Genomic DNA, 20,284 nt, shown 5'->3' with positions numbered 1-20,284 from the left:
TCAAAACTTTTAGTTGCAGAAAGAGATCTCCGAACACTATCTTGTACTGTGGTCAAGGTATTCTTTATTGCCTTTCCAACACCAAATTTAGGTTAGCGCAGTTTCAGTGCAATCTACCCAATGTCTTTCAAAGTAACAAAACAGATGGCAAATTATTGAATGTGGAGATTTGAGACTCCTTCTGAGTGACATTCAGCCTGATATTGAGAAGCTGATATCTCTACACCAAGCCCATCCATCTCACTGAAAGGTGAAAAAGCTATGAAGTAGTGAATATTTGGACTTCTAATGTATGCTCTAAAATTGCTGATGAAAATTGTTTGTACTGTAATTAAATAAGGATATAATTTTATTTGTAGCTTTAAATAGAGATGAATAACTTTTGCAAATATTTATCACTGCTTTACATTTGCAGTTCCTATTTTCTTTCACTGCATTGTAAACCTAAATTCTTTATATTTTTTTTTATTGCTGGAAAGGGAAAAGGGCTTGGGGGATATGATCTAGGAGCTAAGAGAGCAGTAATCCAAAAAAGTTTGAGAACCACTGCTCTTGAATAAGCACAAGAGAGTTATCCTCAGTGCCTTGGCAAATATTTATTCCTGTTTCAGAATTTCTAAAACATTGTCTAGTCCAAATCATGTTTTTATTTGTAGGGACTTGCTGTCAATTAAATTTCTCATCTTTTAATAGTGACTTAAAATGGTTCTTCGGATTGCAAAGACCTGAAGGGAATGTGAAAGGTTTTCTATAAATGTAAGTTAAATCAAGTTGTGGGAGGATTTGAGGGAAAGTAATATATATTTATTGGCTGATGATTAAGAAAGAATATAGATTGCAATGAGGAATATATATAATATCACTTGTGGCCTTGAGAAGAATTATTTGCACTGTCTTCAGTCTCACTATAGAGGTTAGAGGAGAGGCCCAAAGGCTTTGAGAACATATTGAGTTCAGAGAGGAAGAGACTGCAATCTATGGTTGGATCCAAGAGGTGAGGAGGCACAGGGCAAGAAGCAATTGTCACAGTTGGTTTGCATAAGACAGGGGTAAAGACCAAGGACCAAAAGAGATGGTTTCAAAAATACTTTGTATAAGAAACTTGCTGTGATGAAGGTTACCATTTAAAGGGAATCTGATTGTAAAAAGGGAAGCATATAAATTAGAGAAGGAATGGAAATTACATTGGGAGCAAGTAACATCAGATGAAGACCTCATACGGTGTATGGGGTGTCAGGGAGGGGTAGCACCTCTGGTCGGGGAAAAAGTCGCGTCCTTTTCAGGGCGGTTAGTCCACCTTTGGTCCCCACCTGGCACTCAGCTCTCACCTGTGGCTCCCCGTAGCTGTTTGCATGCGACAGCGGCCACACCCCGGGCAATGGCTTCGACAAGCCGGCTAAACCAGGTGAGGGTAGCCGACGGGTCTCAAACCCTCGGTGTGATAGGGAGTTGTCTATCCCAGCATGTGAAGACAGACTCCGGCGGAATGAGCGGAGAGACCTATGGAAGGTCCAACAGTCACGAAGGCGGTCTCTGCAAGCGTCGTGGAACGTGTAGAGCAGGACAAGACACAGAAGACGTCCTGGTTATCCACTGCGCCTAGTCCCATCTCCAGCCATCTAGACTCTGTCTTGCCACTGGATCCAGATGGGAATTGGGAAGAGAGAGTGAGGCTGACGCTGCACAACTCTCCCTCACTTAAATCCAAATCACGCGCTAGTCTTGACACCATCATAATGATGTCGAGGCCCTCATCGACGTCAATGATGGACAAACAACCAACGGCTAAAATAACAAAAAAATTGCAAGCTCTCAATCAGGTCAGGTGGCATCTGTAGAAAGAGAAACGGCTAATGTTTTAGGTTTGGAATTCTTCATCGGGTCCTGCACGTAAAGCATTGACAGTTCCCACAGGTAACCTCGAGTATTCCAGCATTGGTTTTTGTTTCAGGTTTCCAGTATCTGCAGTAGTTTGATGTTCTTTCCATGTTGGACCAATAGCTACTTACTGTGCTGTAAATTTAATAACTGTATGTGTGTTATTTTGTTTTGTGTAGAAAGAATGATGTGCCCAAGCCAGGAAACCGAGCAGATGGTGATGACAGACGATATTGGAGGATGAGGGAAGACCAGCCTATGAGCCAATGGCACCATGAAAGTGCAGGAGAGCGGGAGCGGAACTGGGTCCCAAGGGAATATGCCAGTTGCAGATTGAGCAAATACCACTGGAAGACAAATTCAGGGGGTTCTTCAAACCGACGCTTACCGGGCTCGTGGGGACATCACAGTTGGCAGCCCGATGACAGCGAAGCGGCTCCCAATTGGTATTCCAATCATAGCTGGCATTCCAGTGGACCAGGGGGGGCACCTAGTCATCATCGCAAGGTCCAAGGGGGCCCATCAAACTGGAACACTAGTGCCAGCACTGTTGCAGACAGTGCAGCTCACTACATGAGCAGCAGGTCGAATGCCCGACATCAGCCTGGTAACAGCGGTAATTCTGTGGAGGAGCTGGATCGGAAATGGAATAAAGGGAAAATGCAGAAGTTGAATCAAATGGATAGCAGAAGTGTGAGAGATCGGCGTGCGTGGGAGAAAGCACAAAACTGGAGGAGGCCAGGGAGAAAAACGTCAGACAGGTACAGCAAGAACGATTATGCCTTTCAGGAATGTCACATGGATTTCACCAGTGATGATGTGCCAAGTGAAGGGATGTTGAGTTTTAACCTTGTGTTAAAAGCCCAGAATAAAAGTGATGAGAAGGGGGGGAAAAGTTTAAGTCCCCCGAGAGATAAGAGGCATCGCTGGGCTCCATATCGTCCTCAGAGGTCTAAAGATCTGGCCACAGATCCTGGTATTAGAAGCAAGAATGTGAATGAATCTGGGAGTAGTTCCAGGTCGGCACGAGTGAAAGACACTGAGACTCGGCACCGAAGTGGTGGTCGGCACTCTGGGAAAGTGACTGAAGGATCAAACAGTGGTGCAAGCTCTGTAATACAACATGGTTACTCAACAGAGGATGAAATCAAAGCAGCAAACGAAGATGGGAACCAGCTTCCTGCCATGCTTCATGCCAAATTTTTACCCAGTCCTCCTCCTGAACGTGCATCCTCTGCTTCAGATTCAAACCCAAAGAAAGACGAACCCTCATTTAAGATAGAAAGTGAGAAGTGGCCAAGGTCCCCCAATTTGGGAACACAATGTTCACTACTTAGTAAGAGCACACAAGGGCTGAACAGTGCACCAAGCACATCAACAGCTCCCCTTTCAACAGAAGCTACCGCAGAGACAACTGTACGGCCCTCACTGGCTGCACCAGGCTGTGGTGACAAATCGCCACTGGACAATAGTTTGAATGAGATGCTGAGACTGGCCAGAGAAGCCCTGAGGCAGAGTCAGTCTGAATGTGGACAAGACAGTCATCCAGAGAGTAGTGGAGAACCTGGGGAGGGTAGAAACAGTAACAGTATATTGCAGAACACAGATGGAGACATGGTGCAGCAAGCACCAGGTGACTCCAGGAAACTGAGCCAAGAACCTATTGGCATTTCAGAAGAGTTGGACCCAGTTACAGCTGTAAGTTCAGGCCAGACTTGTGTACAAAAAATAGAAGAATCTCACTCAGATACAATTATGGATTCTGCCAGCATGCATTCAGATCAGAGGCAGTCTTGTGCACAAACAATAAAAGATCAAACAGCTATATTAGGTACCCAGCATGATGCTGATTTTGAAGTCTGCATCACAAAAGGTGATTCAAAGGCCTTGGCTTCAAGAACAAGAGATCAGCCATCGTTCACTTTCTCCTTTGCAGTGACTGAAGCAAAAAATGCAAATGAGGTCCAAGGTTCCATGCCTCCTGAAACATTTGATAATTGTTCCTCTGATATTGAGCTACAGAGTGGAGGGACCCAGGGTTCCAACAGTCTCCTGTCTGAACTCAACAAGCTTGGACTTCCCACCTCTGTACAGAGAGACCTAACCCGCCACATCAACGCTAAGTCCCGACCTGGTACTCATGTCCCTGAACCAAACCTCAATATCGCCCGCCGAATTCGGAACATAGGAAGTCAGAAGAAAAGTGAATCCGAGAAGGAATCTGGTCTGAAACCAACTGTACGTCAGCTGCTGAATGTATCTCGGCATCATGTCAATTGGGATCAAGTTATACAGCAAGTCGCTAAAAAGAAACAGGAGCTTGGCAAGGGTTTACCAAGGTCAGTAAGGAAATAATTTGTTCCTCTTGTTCGCTTGTAGAAATTTTTCTATGCATCTGACAGAATTGGTGTTCGGTTAAAATTTCAGTCCAACAGCATGTCTTACCTCTCAGTGCCGCCCTCACGGCAATGTTGACTGAGGGCTTTGTGTTTACCCTCCAGAATGGATTTGAACTCAAGTCTTCAGACTTACAAGTATGGTGCAGTAAGTCACAGTTGACGCTGTAGCAATTCCTGTGGACCTTGTTTTGGTTTTGTGACTCAGAATACATGGATGTGTAGAGGGTGAAGCTTGCTACGCACTGTTTGTCTGCAGTGAGATGATCTTTGGCTAGCTATCAACTCACCATATGAGTGTTGTGTGGTTGCATTAACAAACTTACTCCACATAAATAAGAATATGGAAGAGTTTGTGTGTGTGGGGAGGTGGTTGGGGTGGAAAATGATGTAGGGCAGAAGGGATTTGTCAGTTTCTGACTCCATTAACATAGTGGAACTTCTGATCACTGACAAAGCTTCCACTGCCATTTCAACTCAGAACTTGGATCTTTTTTACCTTTGTGGGGTTATCTTGGAGGGTTCTGGGAATGAAGGTCTATGATTCCTTGAAAGTGGAATCACAAGTAGATAGTCATGAAGAGAGCTTTTGACACATTGGTCTTTATAAATCAAGGTATTTAGTATAACCATATAACAATTTCAGCACAGAAGCAGGCCATCTCGGCCCTTCTAGTCCGTGCCGAACTCTTATCCTCACCTAGTCCCACCGACCTACACTCAGTCCATAACCCTCCATTCCATTCCTGTCCAATTTAACTTTAAAGGACAATATCGAACCTGCCTCAACCACTTCTGCTGGAGGCTCGTTCCACACAGCTACCACTCTCTGAGTAAAGAAGTTCCCCCTCATGTTACTTCTAAACTTTTGCCCTTTAACTCTCAACTCATGTCCGCTTGTTTGAATCTCTCCCACTCTCAATGGAAAAAGCCTATCCACGTCAGCTCTATCTGTCCCCCTCGTAATTTTAATACCTCTATCAAGTCCCCCCCTCAACCTTCTATGTTCCAAAGAATAAAGGCCCAACTTGTTCAACCTTTCTCTGTAACTTAGGTGATGAAACCGAGGTAACATTTTAGTAAATGAGTTGTGATGTCATGTTGAAGTTGTATAAGCTGTTGTTGAGGCCTCATTTGTTGTACTGTGCGTGCTCTTTTATGGTCACCTAACTGCACAAAGATATCAATATGATTGAAAGTGTGTGGAGAAACTTTACAAGGATATTGCTGGGACTTGACATGAGTTGTGGGGAAAGGTTGAATAGGTTAGGACATTTTATTCCCTGGAGTGTAGGAGAATAAGGGGAGATTTGATAAGTATATTATATAGATTTGTGAGGGGTATAGATGGGATGAATGCTAGCTGGCTTTTTCTACTGAGGTTGGAAGAGAAGTAGAGGTCATTGGTTAGCAGTGAGAGTGTGGAATGAGCTGCCAGCAGAAGTGTTGAATGTGGATTCAATTTCAGCGTTTGAGAGAGGTTTGGATGGGAGGAGTATGGAGAGCTATGGTCAATGTGACTAGGCAGAATAGAATAGATGGGCTGAAATACGTATTTCTGTGTTGTAGTGTTCTGGCCTTCAGTCACTATCCCTGGCCCCCGCTAGCAGGGGAATCATTTGGTGGAAAATGTTCAGCAATGCATTGAGTACCTCCACACACGGTGTTTCTTTGTACTTAAGATGTACTCGTAATCAGTCTTCCTGTGGAATTGACTTTGCTTTGTGTTAACATGTTTACGGTTCTTTTTCCAGGTTTGGGATTGAGATGGTTCCTTCGGTGCAAACCAGTTTGGAAGCTCTGCAGCTGGATGAGGAGAAAAACTTCCTTTCTCTAGAAGGCTTTCAGTGGGAGGGAATCTCCAATGCAACAGCCGGAAGCATTCGGAAGCGCAGCCTTTCTGAAAGCAGTGTGGTCACAGACAAACGATCAATTTATAATCTGTTCGGCGATGACTTGAAACACCTGGAGGAGGACAGGGCTCCCAGCATTCCAAGCAGCAAGCTACCTCCATTTCCTCCAGGACCAAATACTTCGACCTGTCAGGCTGCTCGTGATAGCCCTGCCCTCTCAGAAACACTCCAGCTTGGCAAGACTGATGACAATTCCAGCTCTTCAACCCAGGAGCTCCCCACAGTGAAGATGGAAGGAAGCATAGACTCACATATTGGTCTTGACAGCATCCCTGTGAAGAACAGTGGGATGGAAAAGGGATCTCTCCTTTCCGCCAGTGATGGTTCCTGTCGACAAGGCACTCTTCAGTTAGAGGAGGATGGTGAGGTGCCTGCCCAGCAGAGTTCCTCTGGTGCTGTGCCGTGTTGCATTGCAGCAGATGGTGCCACTGATAGCAGCTACACTTCTGGCGGTGAACTCAATGACACCCAAGTTCTGGGCAAGAGAAGAAGAGCAACAGCGGTACGTGATAATTCAGTACATAGAAACATAGAAACATAGAAAATAGGTGCAGGAGTAGGCCATTCGGCCCTTCGAGCCTGCACCGCCATTTATTATGATCATGGCTGATCATCCAACTCAGAACCCAGCCTTCCCTCCATACCCCCTGACCCCTGTAGCCACAAGGGCCATATCTAACTTCCTTTTAAACATAGCTAATGAACTGGCCTCAACAGTTTGCTGTGGCAGAGAATTCCACAGATTCACCACTCTCTGTGTGAAGAAGTTTTTCCTAACCTCGGTCCTAAAAGGCTTCCCCTCTATCCTCAAACTGTGACCCCTCGTTCTAGACCTCCCCAACATCGGGAACAATCTTCCTGCATCTAGCCTGTCCAATCCCTTTAGGATCTTATACGTTTCAATCAGATCCCCCCTCAATCTTCTAAATTCCAACGAGTACAAGCCCAGTTCATCCAGTCTTTCTTCATATGAAAGACCTGCCATCCCAGGAATCAATCTGGTGAACCTTCTTTGTACTCCCTCTATGGCAAAGATGTCTTTCCTCAGATTAGGGGACCAAAACTGCACACAATACTCCAGGTGTGGTCTCACCAAGGCCTTGTACAACTGCAGTAGTACCTCCCTGCTCCTGTACTCGAATCCTCTCGCTATAAATGCCAGCATACCGTTCGCCTTTTTCACCGCCTGCTGTACCTGCATGCCCACTTTCAATGACTGGTGTATAATGACACCCAGGTCTCGTTGCACCTCCCCTTTTCCTAATCGGCCACCATTCAGATAATAATCTGTTTTCCTATTTTTGCCACCAAAGTGGATAACTTCACATTTATCCACATTAAATTGCATCTGCCATGAGTTTGCCCACTCACCCAACCTATCCAAGTCACCCTGCATCCTCTTAGCATCCTCCTCACTGCTAACACTGCCACCCAGCTTCGTGTCATCCGCAAACTTGGAGATGCTGCATTTAATTCCCTCATCCAAGTCATTAATATATATTGTAAACAACTGGGGTCCCAGCACTGAGCCTTGCGGTACCCCACTAGTCACCGCCTGCCATTCTGAAAAGGTCCCGTTTATTCCCACTCTTTGCTTCCTGTCTGCTAACCAATTCTCCACCCACACCAATACCTTACCCCCAATACCGTGTGCTTTAAGTTTGCACACTAATCTCCTATGTGGGACCTTGTCAAAAGCCTTTTGAAAATCCAAATATACCACATCCACTGGTTCTCCCCTATCCACTCTACTAGTTACATCCTCAAAAAATTCTATGAGATTCGTCAGACATGATTTTCCTTTCACAAATCCATGCTGACTTTGTCCGATCATTTCACCGCTTTCCAAATGTGCTGTTATCACATCCTTGATAACTGACTCCAGCAGTTTCCCCACCACCGACGTTAGGCTAACCGGCCTATAATTCCCCGGTTTCTCTCTCCCTCCTTTTTTAAAAAGTGGGGTTACATTAGCCACCCTCCAATCCTCAGGAACTAGTCCAGAATCTAACGAGTTTTGAAAAATTATCACTAATGCATCCACTATTTCTTGGGCCACTTCCTTAAGCACTCTGGGATGCAGACCATCTGGCCCTGGGGATTTATCTGCCTTCAATCCCTTCAATTTACCTAACACCACTTCCCTACTAACATGTATTTCGCTCAGTTCCTCCATCTCACTGGACCCTCTGTCCCTTACTATTTCTGGAAGATTATTTATGTCCTCCTTAGTGAAGACAGAACCAAAGTAATTATTCAATTGGTCTGCCATGTCCTTGCTCCCCATAATCAATTCACCTGTTTCTGTTTGAAGGGGACCTACATTTGTCTTTATCAGTCTTTTCCTTTTTACATATCTATAAAAGCTTTTACAGTCCGTTTTTATGTTCTCTGCCAGTTTTCTCTCATAATCTTTTTTCCCCTTCCTAATTAAGCCCTTTGTCCTCCTCTGCTGAACTCTGAATTTCTCCCAGTCCTCAGGTGAGCCACTTTCTCTGGCTAATTTGTATGCTACTTCTTTGGAATTGATGCTATCCCTAATTTCTCTTGTCAGCCACGGGTGCACTACCTTCCTTGATTTATTCTTTTGCCAAACTGGGATGAACAATTGTTGTAGTTCATCCATGCAACCTTTAAATGCCTGCCATTGCATATCCACCGTCAATCCTTGAAGTGTCATTTGCCAGTCTATCTTAGCTAATTCATGTCTCATACCTTCAAAGTTACCCCTCTTTAAGTTCAGAACCTTTGTTTCTGAATTAACTACGTCACTCTCCATGTTAATGAAGAATTCCACCATATTATGGTCACTCTTACCCAAGGGGCCTCTCACGACAAGATCGCTAATTAACCCTTCCTCATTGCTCAAAACCCAGTCCAGAATAGCCTGCTCTCTAGTCGGTTCCTCGACATGTTGGTTCAAAAAACCATCCCGCATACATTCCAAGAAATCCTCTTCCTCAGCACCTTTACCAATTTGGTTCACCCAGTCTACATGTAGATTGAAGTCACCCATTATAACTGCTGTTCCTTTATTGCACACATTTCTAATTTCCTGTTTAATACCATCTCCGACCTCACTACTACTGTTAGGTGGCCTGTACACAACTCCCACCAGCGTCTTCTGCCCCTTAGTGTTACGCAGCTCTACCCATATCGATTCCACATCTTCCCGGCTTATGTCCTTCCTTTCTATTGCGTTAATCTCTTTTTTAACCAGCAACGCCACCCCACCTCCCCTTCCTTCGTGTCTATCCCTCCTGAATATTGAATATCCCTGAACGTTGAGCTCCCATCCCTGGTCACCCTGGAGCCATGTCTCTGTGATCCCAACTATATCATAATCATTAATAACAATCTGCACTTTCAATTCATCCACCTTATTACGAATGCTCCTTGCATTGACACATAAAGCCTTCAGGCACTCTTTTACAACTCTCTTAGCCCTTTTTAATGCTTGCCCTGGATTTGTCGGCCTGCCACTTTTACTTTTCCCCTTTGTACTTTTTGCTTCTACGCTCACTTTACACCCCTCTGTCTCTCTGCACTGGTTCCCATCCCTCTGTTGTGAACTAACCTCCTCACACCTAGTACATAGGATTACTTCAGGCACACAGCACTGCCCTTGCAAGCCTCCGCCATCACCTCTCCTCATTGCGTTCTCTCAATATTTCCTCCTCAAATTTAAATGCAAGTATGCTTTACATTGTATTGATTAAAAGTGACATCAAATTCTGCTTTCTGAATTCTTTCTGGTTAACAAATAGGTAGCAGGGGAAACGTCACTTCTAAGGTTCTTTGTATCAAGTGCATTCTCACCTAATTACCACTTACATTTGCAAACAAAAAATACATAGAAACATAGAAAACCTACAGCACAGTACAGGCCCTTCGGCCCACAAAGTTGTGCTGAACATGTCCCTACCTTAGAAATTACTAGGCTTACCCATAGCCTTCTATTTTACCAAGCTCCATGTACCTATCTCGAAGTCTCTAAAAAAGACCCTATCGTATCTGCCTCCACCACCATTACTGGCAGCGCATTCCACATACTCACCACTCTCTGCGTGAAAAAACTTACCCCTGACATATCCTCTGTACCTACTCCCCAGCACCTTAAACCTGTGCCCTCTTGTGGCAACCATTTCAGCCCTGGGAAAAGGCCTCTGACTTTGATCAATGATCAATGCCTCTCATCATCTTATACACCTCTGTCAGGTCACCTCTCATCCTTTGTCACTCCAAGGAGAAAAGGTAGAGTTCACTCAACCTGTTTTCATAAGGCATGCTCCCCAATCCAGGCAACATCCTTGTAAATCTCCTCTGCACCCTTTCTATGGTCTCCACATCCTTCCTGTAGTGAGGCGACCGGAACTGAGCACAGTACTCCAAGTGGGGCTGACCAGTGTCCTATATTACCTCTCGGCTCCAAAATTCAATTCCACGATTAATAAAGGCCAATACACCGTATGCCTTCTTAACCACAGAGTCAACCTGCACAGCTGCTTTGAGTGTCCTATGGACTCAGACCCCAAGATCCCTCTGATCCTCCACACTGCCAAGAGTCTTACTATTAATACGATATTCTGCTGCACATGCACGCACACGCAGGCGCACAGACGAACACGCACGCACACGCCAAAAAAAACTATGTTCTGCCATCATATTTGACCTACCAAAATGAACTACTTCATACTTATCTGGGTTGAACTCCATTTGCCAGTTTCGCATACTATCAATGTCCCGCTGTAACCTCTGACAGCCCTCCATACTATCCACAACACCCCCAACCTTTGTGTCATCAACAAACTTACTAACCCATCCCTCCACTTCCTCATCCAGGTCATTTGTAAAAATCACAAAGAGTAAAGGTCCCAGAACAGATCCCTGAGGCACACCACTGTTCACCGACCTCCATGCAGGATATGACCTGTCTACAACCACTCTTTGCCTTCGGTGGGCAAGCCAGTTCTGGATCCACAAAGCAATGTCCCCTTGGATCCCATGCCTCCTTACTTTCTCAATAAGCCTTGCATGGGGTACCTTATCAAATGTCTTGGTGAAATCCATATACACTACATCTACTGCTCTACCTTCATCAATGTGTTTAGGCACATTCTCAAAAAATTCAGTCAGGCTCATAAGGCATGACATGCCCTTGACAAAGCCATGCTGACTATTCTTAATCATATTATACCTCTCCAAATGTTCATAAATCCTGCCTCTCAGGATCTTCTCCATCAACTTACCATCCACTGAAGTAAGACTCACTGGTCTATAATTTCCTGGGCTATCTCTACTCCCTTTCTTGAATAAAGGATCAACATCCGCAACTCTCCAATCCTCCGGAACCTCTCCCGTCCCCATTGTTGATTCAAAGATCATCGCCAGAGGCTCAGCAATCTCCTCCCTCGCCTCCTACAGTAGCCTGGGGTATGTCTCATCTGGTCCTGACGACTTATCCAACTTGCTGCTTTCCAAAAGCTCCAGCACATCCTCTTTCTTAATATCTACATGCTCAAGCTTTTCAGTCTGCTGCAAATCATGACTACAATCACCAAGATCCTTTTCCATAGTGAATACTGAAGTAAAGTATTCATTAAGTACCTCTGCTATTTCCTCCGGTTCCATACACACTTTTCCACTGTCACATTTGATAGGTCCTATTCTTTCACGTCTTATCTTCTTGCTCTTCACATACTTGTAGAATGCCTTGGGGTTTTCTTTAATCCTGCCCCCGCCAAGGTCTTCTTATGGGCCCTTCTGGCTCTCCTAATTTCCTTCTTAAGCTCCTTCCTGTTAGCCTTATAATCTTCTAGATCTCTAACATTACCTGCCTCTCTGAACCTTTTGTATGCTTTTCTTTTCTTCTTGACTAGATTTATTACAGCTTTTGTACACCACGGTTCCTGTACCCTACCATAACTTCCTTGTCTCATTGGAACGTACCTATGCAGAACTCCACACAAATATCCCCTGAACATTTGCCACATTTCTTCTGTACGTTTCCCTGAGAACATCTGTTCCCAATTTAAGCTTCCAATTTCCTGCCTGATAGCCTCATAATTCCCCTTACTCCAATTAAGCACTTTTCTAACTTGTCTCTCCAATGCTATTGTAAAGGAGATAGAATTATGATCATTATGTCCAAAATGCTCTCCCACTGAGAGATTTGACACCTGACCAGGTTCATTTCCCAATACCAAATCAAATACAGTCTCTTCTCTTGTAGGCTTATGTACATATTGTGTCAAGAAACCTTCCTGAACATACCTAACAAACCACCCCATGTGAACCCCTTGCTCTAGTTTGTGAGCCCTTTGTAATTACCTGGTTTTGTGTATTAATTACTCATAAAATGTGTACTAATCTTCATCTAAGTCACAATAATGCCAACAGAATCTGTGTAAACTAGTAACACACAAACAATTCAGCTTTTCATATCTTTATTAAACACATTGTTTTATCGTTCACAGTCCAGACTGGAAAAAGTATGTGAACCCTTGTATTTAATAACTGGTAGAACCTTCTTTAGCAGCAATAACCTCCACCAAATGTTTCCTGTAGCTGCTGATCAGACTTGCACAATGACAAGTAGGAATTTCAAAGGTACATTTAATGTCAAGAGAAATGTATACAATATACATCCTGAAATTCTTTCTTTGCAGCCATCCACGAAAACAGAGGAGTGCCCCAAAGAATGAATGACAGTTAAATGTCAGAACCCCAAACCCCACCCCAGCTCCCCCCTCCCACACGTAAGCAGCAGCAAAGCAATGACCACCCCTCCCCTACCAGCAAAAAAGGCATTGGTGCTCCTCACCAAACACTCAAGTGTGCAGCAAAGACACAGACTTGCAGTACCCCAAAGACTACATGTTCACCCAGTATTTGACATACCACAGGCTCTCCGTCTCTCCCTAATAAGGGAAAAAGAGGTGTCTCTGTTTCACAGCGAGAGGGGAGACATAACAAACAACCCGCTGGTTTACGATGTTAAAAGTCCGTTGCGTCGCTTTTTCTAAGCTCTGTGCCCAAAGAACTCAGGTCTCTGGGCACACAGCCAGCAGTCAGCTTGCTGCTTTCGATCTTCCATCTCCTCTGACACACTGATTCCCTGCAGAGGCACCAACCACGAGTCTGCCCGCCTTCAGGGCCTTGAAATCCCAGAACTCCAAAGGCGAGCTAATCTAGAGCACGGCCTTGCTTTATCGAATAACAACCAGTTGTGAGATCCCAAGACCAGGTCCCATTCCTGCAAAGAACCAAAGTCAGCGTGTAACTCCAGGTCATGGTCTTCAAAAGAACACTGAAAGGGAAAAACAGAGATATTAAAGATGGAAGTAAAGCTGTTTCTGAAGATGCAAGCAAAGAAGTTGCTGTTAGACCATTCCTCCATACAAAAATATTTCAGTTCATCGGTATTTCTGAGATACCTTACATGATCTCTTCAGGTCATGCCACAATATCTCAATTAGGTTAAGGTCTGGATTCTGACTTGGCCGTTCCAATCCGTGAATTTTCTTCTTTTTTAACTTATCTGTTGTTGATTTACTCTTGTGTTTCAGGTCCCTGTCTTATTGCAATATCCAACTTCTATTCAGTTTCAGGTGACGAACCACTGCCTTGACATTCTCCTGTAAAATGTCGTGATACAGTTTTGAGTTCATTGTGCCCTCAATGATTGCAAGCTGTCCAGGCCCTGCAAAGCAGCCCCAAACCATGATGCTCCTTCCACCATGCTTCACAGTTGAGATGAGTTGTTGGTCTGCCATGTACTTTTTCCTCCAAACATAGTGGTGTGCATTTCTGCCAGAAAGTTGAACTTTTGTCCCATCTGTCCGCAGGTCATTGTCGAGACTGCTGTGGAACATCCAGGTGGCCTTTTGCAAACTTGAGACACAGCAGTGTTTTTTTTTGGAGAGCAGTGGTTTCCTCCGTGGTGTCTTTCCAGGAACACCATTCTTGTTTAGTGTTTTGTTTTTCTTGCAGTGGACACATAAACAGAGACTTCAGCAAGTTCTAGAGATTTCTGCAGGTCTTTTGCTGTTACCCTTGGGTTCCTTTTCACCTCCTTCAGCATTGCACATTGTGCTGTTGTTGTGTTATTTGCAGGAAGCCCACTGCTAGGGAGAGTAGCAACAGTAATGAGTTTCCTCCATTTATAGACAGTTTCTCCTACTGTGGACTGATGTCTTTAGAAATGCTTTTGTAGCCTTTTCCAGCTTCATGCATCTCGACAATTCTTGTTCTGAGCTCCTCTGAAAGTTGTTTTCATTGAGGCACGATGCACATAAACAGATCTTTCTTGAGAAGGGCAGGCTCTGTCAGTAAACTGACTTTGTGTGTCTTTTTTTTTAAATCGGGCAGGGCACCTCTACAACCCATACTGCCAATCTCATCTCATGATTGGAACACCTGACTCCAGATAGCTTTTGTAGAAGGCATTACCCCAGAGGTTCATATACTGTTTTTGAAGCCAGACTGTGATTGTTTGAATGGAGTTCTCAGTACTGAAGAGAAGTACAGGTGTTTGTGTGTTATTAGTTTAGGTAGATTGCATTTGTCTCTGGCACCATGCCAGATTCCAGTTATTTTTCAAATATTGCTAATGCCTCCACAATCTCTACTGCTACCTCTTTCAGAACCCTAGGGTCTGGTCTGGATGACTTGTGTACCCCTCAGTCTTTCAGCTTTTTGAGTATTTTCTCCCTTTGTAATAGTAACTGCACTTCACACCCTACAACATCTGGCACACTGCTCATGTCTTCCTCAGTGAAGTCTGATGCCAAACACTCATTTAGTTTATCTGCCATCTCCTTGGCCCCAGTTATTATTTTTCCAGCCTCATTCTCTAGCAGTCCTATATCTACTGTCATCTCTTATTTTTTTTACATACCTGAAAATGATTTTGTTTGCTAGCTTGCTTTCATATTTCAGCTTTTAGTTGCTCTCTCCATAGGTTTTTAAAAGCTTCCCAATCCTCTATCTTCCCACTAATTATTGCTTTGTTGTATGCCCTCGCTTTTGCTTTTACATTAGCTTTGACTTCCCTTGTCAGCCACCGTTGTACTATTTTGCCATTTGAGTATTTCTTCATTTTTGGAATGCAACTGTCCTGCACCTTCCTCATTTTTTCCAGAAACTCACGCCGTTGCTGCTCTGCTGCCTGCTGGCATCTCCTTCCCATTTACTTTGGCCAACTCCTCTCTCATATCACTACAATCTCCACTGAGATACTGCTATATCAGACTTTACTTTCTTCCTCTCAAATTTCAATTTGAACTCAATTATATTGTGATCACTGGCTTCTAAGGGCTTCTTTTACCTTAAGCTCCCTAATCGCCTTTGATTCATCACATAACACCCAATCCAGTATAGCTGATCCCCTATTAGGCTCAATGGCAAACTACTCTTAAAAAGCCATCTTGTAGGCATTCAACAAACTCACTCTTTTGAGATCCATTTCCAACCTGATTTTCCCAATCAACCTGCATGTTAAAACCTCTCATGACTATTATGATGTTGCCCTTTTGACACGCCTTTTCTATTTCCTCTTGTAATCTGTGGTCCACATCCCAGCTACAGTTGGGAGGCCTGTATATAACTGCCATCAGGGTCCTTTTACCCTTGCAGTTTCATAGAAAGCATAGAAAACCTACAGCACCATACAGGCCCTTTGGCCCACAAAGCTGTGTCAAACATGTCCTTACCTTGGAAATTATCTAAGGTCACCCATAGCCCTCTATTTTTCTGAGCTCCTTGTACCTATCCAGGAGTCTCTTAAAAGACCCTATTGTATCCACCTCCACCACTGTTGCTGGCAGCCCATTCCACTCACTCACCACTCTGCGTAAAAAAAAACCTATCCCTGACATCTCCTCTGTACCTACTTCCAAGCACCGTAAAACTGTGCCCTCTCGTGCTAGCCATTTCAGCCCTGGGAAAAAGCCTCTGACTATCCACACGATCAATGCCTGTCATCATCTTATACACCTCTATCAGGCCACCTCGCATCCTCCATCACTCCAAGGAGAAAAGGCTGAGTTTGTTCTCATAAGGCATGTTCCCCAATCTAGGCAAAATCCTTGTAAATCTCCTGCACCTTTTCTATGATTTCCACATCCTTCCTGTAGTGAGGCGACCAGAACTGAGCACAGTACTCCAAGTGGGGTCTGACCAAAGTCCTATATAGCTGCAGCATTACCTCTTGACTCCTAAACTCAATCCCATGATTGATGAAGATCAGTTCACGGTATGCCTTCTTAACCACAGAGCCAACCCACAAGGATTCAACATCTTCCGAACCTATGTCACATCTTTCTACTGATTTGATGCCATTCTTTTCCAACAGAGCCATACCACCCCCTCTGCCTACCTTCCTATCCTTTTGATATAACGTTGAACCTTGGACATTCAGCTCCCAACTACAACCATCCTTCAGCCATGATTCAGTGATGGTCACAACATCATACCTGACAATCTGTGACAGTGCAACAAGATCTTCCACCTTATTTCTTATACTCCATGCATTGAGATATAACACTTTGAGTGCTGTGTTTGCTGTCCTTTTTGATTTTGCATCCCTAATGCACTGATACTCGTCCTACTGGCTGCAATTTTGTCCTATCATCTACCTCCCTTTCCTGACAGTCTGACTGCATGCTGTCTTTGCTTTTTTACCACCTGACCTATCCTCAGTCCCTTCACTCTGGTTCCTATTTTATGAGTAATGAATGCAGAAAACCAGGTAATTGCAAAGGGTTCACAAACTTTTTCTGGCAACTGTAAATGTCCTTCCATCGACTTCAAGAAAAGCCGCCTCGGAGTAAGGAGTGAATGAGAACTGATGCCCATTCAGTCCTTCCTCCCCGAGGTGGCTTTCCTTGAGAAGAAATGGATGCCATATATCTTCTTTGTCTAAGTAGATTTAAACAAATATAATAGTGGTAGGTTTATTTTTTGTAGTAATCCAGGTACTTGTTTGGCAGACACATTGGGTGAGTTTCTAGTAAAGTCAGAGTTGTACAGTGTGGAAACAGGCCTTTTTGCTCACCACGTCACTGCCAAATAACATGTCTGTCTACACAAAAACAGATTTTATTAGTACCTCCTGTACCTAATAAAGTGGCCACCAAATGTATATCGGTGGTCTTCTGCTCCTCATTCACTTCAAGGTTTGATGTGTTGTGTGTTTAGCGATGTTCTTCTGCACAACTCTGTCGTAACACGTGGTTATTTGAGTTGCTGTCAGCCTGAACCAGTCTGGCCATTCTCATCTGATCTCTCATTAACAAGGCATTTTCACCCACAGAACAGCAGCTCACTGAATGCTTTTTGTTTTTCTGTAAACTGTAGAGACTGTTGTGCATGGAAGTCCCAGGAGATCAGCTGTTCCAAGATATTCAAACCACCCCACCTGGCAGGAGCATTCATTCAATGGTCAAAGTTACTTAAATCACCTTTCTTCCCCATCCTGAAAAACAATTGAATCTCTTGACCATGTACACATGTTTTTATGCATTTAGCTGCTACCACATGATTGGCTGATTAGATATTTTCATTAGTGAAGTGTACAGGTGTGTTTAATTAAGTGGCCTCTGAGTGTATGCTGTACATTATTTTATATACATCTGCAATGTCGCCCTTCAGCCTTCTTTGCTCCAAGGAAAACAAGCCCAGTTTTTCCCATCTCTTGATAACACAACCTCTCTAGTGCAGACTACATAATTTTCTGTACCCTCTCTAGTTTGATCACATCCTTCTTTTAATGTGAATATCAGAACTGTACTCTAGTGTGGCCTAAGCAAGAATTTGTACAACTGCAACACGACATCCTAATTGTTGCATCGATGCCTTAGCCATTGAAAACAAGCATGCCATCCCATCTACCTGTATTCCCATTTTCAGGACTCAGGGTCTTGTTCAGTAATACTCCACAGTGAAAGTGACCATCAAACTGGATTATTGTAAGATCCCCATTGGTTCACCAAAGTCTCTTTTGATATTCTTGCCCTGTCTGGTCTCTTTTGCCTCCATTCCCACACTAATGTGATTGACTTTTAATTGCCTACTGAAAGTAATGCTGTTGAAGGTACATGGCTATTTATTTGGGATAACTGGTGATAGACACTAAATGGCATGGCCAGTGATACTGTCATCCTGAGATGTGGTACTAGATCATATCTCTCCTCTCTCACCAGGGTGCCAGAGCCTTTTGCTGTTCTGTTGTTTAGTCACGTTAAGCACCGGCCCAGATAGACTGAAAAGACAGGGTGTTGCTATTAGAGGGAAGAGCTGATTTCGCTTGCTCTCCACGAAGGTCACTCCTCTCTCCATGGCACTGAGTCTATGAAGACTGCCCCCAAGCCTGTTAATATGGTGAATTGATCAGCGAGGCTTTGGGCCTATTCCTGGCTCAGTTTGGTTTGGAATGTTGTTCTCTTCAATTATTTGCTGATTTATGTTTTTTTCCCCTTTTCTTGGGTGTTGGTCTTTTTCTTTTTTCTTTAATTAGGTTCTTTCAGGTTTCTTGCTTTGTGGCTACCTGTAAGCAAACATTCTTTGATAATAAATGTACTTTGAATGAATGTTTGACTTTGACCAGTTGGTTATACTATTTGACTGTAATGAGTTTGCAGTTCCCAGCTTCTTTGTATTCTTCGTTGAATACGTCAGGTAATCTGCGTTCCAGGCCTCAGCAAACCCTGAACCTCTCCGCACTAAATTGCATAGTTTACGGCAAGAGCTGGGATCAAACAGAAACTCTATTTGAAAATTTTTTATCTCCTAACTGCTAAATCTGGGTTAGGTTCTGCTTACTTGGGTCAAGATTTGAGATGTGAACTTCTAGTTTGTTCATGTTTCTTTTGACAGTTGTGTTAGTGGTTGAACCAGGCTCCAGATTGCACATGATTGAATGGTTAGTGTGTTGACTGCTGTTCAGAAATGACTTAGCCTTTCTGTCTTCCTGTAGGATGGCCTGTCTCCAGAGCTTCATGGTTTAGAGAGAAATAATAAGAGGAGAAAGATCAAAAGTAAAAGAGGTGAGTAGGCTACTTGTAGGTTTCGGCCTTTTGGATGCTGCAGTTACTGTGCTGTCTGATTCTTGAGCATATGATAAGACTTCCATCCAATTTTTGTACCTCAGGCCCACTTTCACTACATTTGCTTTGCGCAGTGTGAGTCTTGTTAATGGTGAGACACTTCCTTACAATGTGAGCTTGTCCAGTGTCCCCCTCCCTGCACTGCTGAGTCTGCTGTGCTACCTTGAATCATTTTCACTAAACTTCATGCTATTCTCCCTTCTTGACTCCTGTGCTGGATTATATTGTAAATATTGCCCTCTTTCAAATTGCTGGGACCTGCATTCAGATCTACCAGCACTGTATAAATCACTCATTAACCCAAGGCCTGGGAGCTGCTTAGAGTTTCAGTGAAAGAAGGCTACTAACAGTGCGGTAGACTGTATGTATTGGAGCTGTTGTACACTCAGTTGCATCGCCTTATGTTCACTGTATACCAGTTTTTGCCCATTAAGCTGTGTACCATTCTAAATTACACCAGTGTACAACATTGAAAGTTTTTGATTGCAGAAAGGAGCCAGCTGGAGCAATTGTTGAGCATTTCACTGCGAGAGGATGAGCTGAATAAAACAAGCCAAGGATTAGATGGAAACTTGCTGCAGGCTCGATCTGCTCTCCAAGCTGCGTATATTGAGGTTCAGAAGTTGCTGCTGCTTAAACAACAGGTACTTTCAGTGAAACAGCGCAGGAGTGAGGTGTGGATGTAATAGACAAAAGTTCAAAGTAAATTTATTATCAAAGTTCATATATGCCATCATATACAAACCCAAGTTTCATTTTCTTGCTGGCATACTCAATATGTCCAACAACCGTAATGGAATCAATGAAAGACTGCACCAACCAGAGAGCTGTATGTGAGAGATAATAAACTCTGCAAGCTTAGAAACCCATGACCTGGGTGATGGGAGTCTTGAATGATGGATGCTGCTTTCCTGTGAAAACACTTCATATAGATGTGCTCAATGATGGGAGGGCTTTACCTGTGATGTGGCAATGTCCACTAGGATTTTTC

The 20,284-nt window shown here is 43.8% G+C and overlaps 1 protein-coding gene across 3 annotated transcripts in view; it reads left to right on the top strand.

Moving 5' to 3' along the window:
• Positions 1-20,284, top strand: part of znf106a (zinc finger protein 106a) — a 138,005-nt gene that overhangs the window by 74,659 nt on the left and 43,062 nt on the right. For all 3 annotated transcript variants that reach the window (XM_063054475.1, XM_063054487.1, XM_063054483.1), the window contains 4 exons: positions 2,058-4,217; positions 6,029-6,689; positions 19,164-19,233; positions 19,783-19,937. In XM_063054475.1, the coding sequence (XP_062910545.1) occupies positions 2,058-4,217; positions 6,029-6,689; positions 19,164-19,233; positions 19,783-19,937 (3,046 nt within the window). The remainder of the gene's footprint in view (positions 1-2,057; positions 4,218-6,028; positions 6,690-19,163; positions 19,234-19,782; positions 19,938-20,284) is intronic.

The sequence above is a fragment of the Mobula hypostoma genome, chromosome 1, assembly GCF_963921235.1.
Source record: "Mobula hypostoma chromosome 1, sMobHyp1.1, whole genome shotgun sequence".
NCBI lineage: Eukaryota > Metazoa > Chordata > Chondrichthyes > Myliobatiformes > Myliobatidae > Mobula > Mobula hypostoma.
This window is presented reverse-complemented; position numbering and strand designations above follow the sequence as displayed.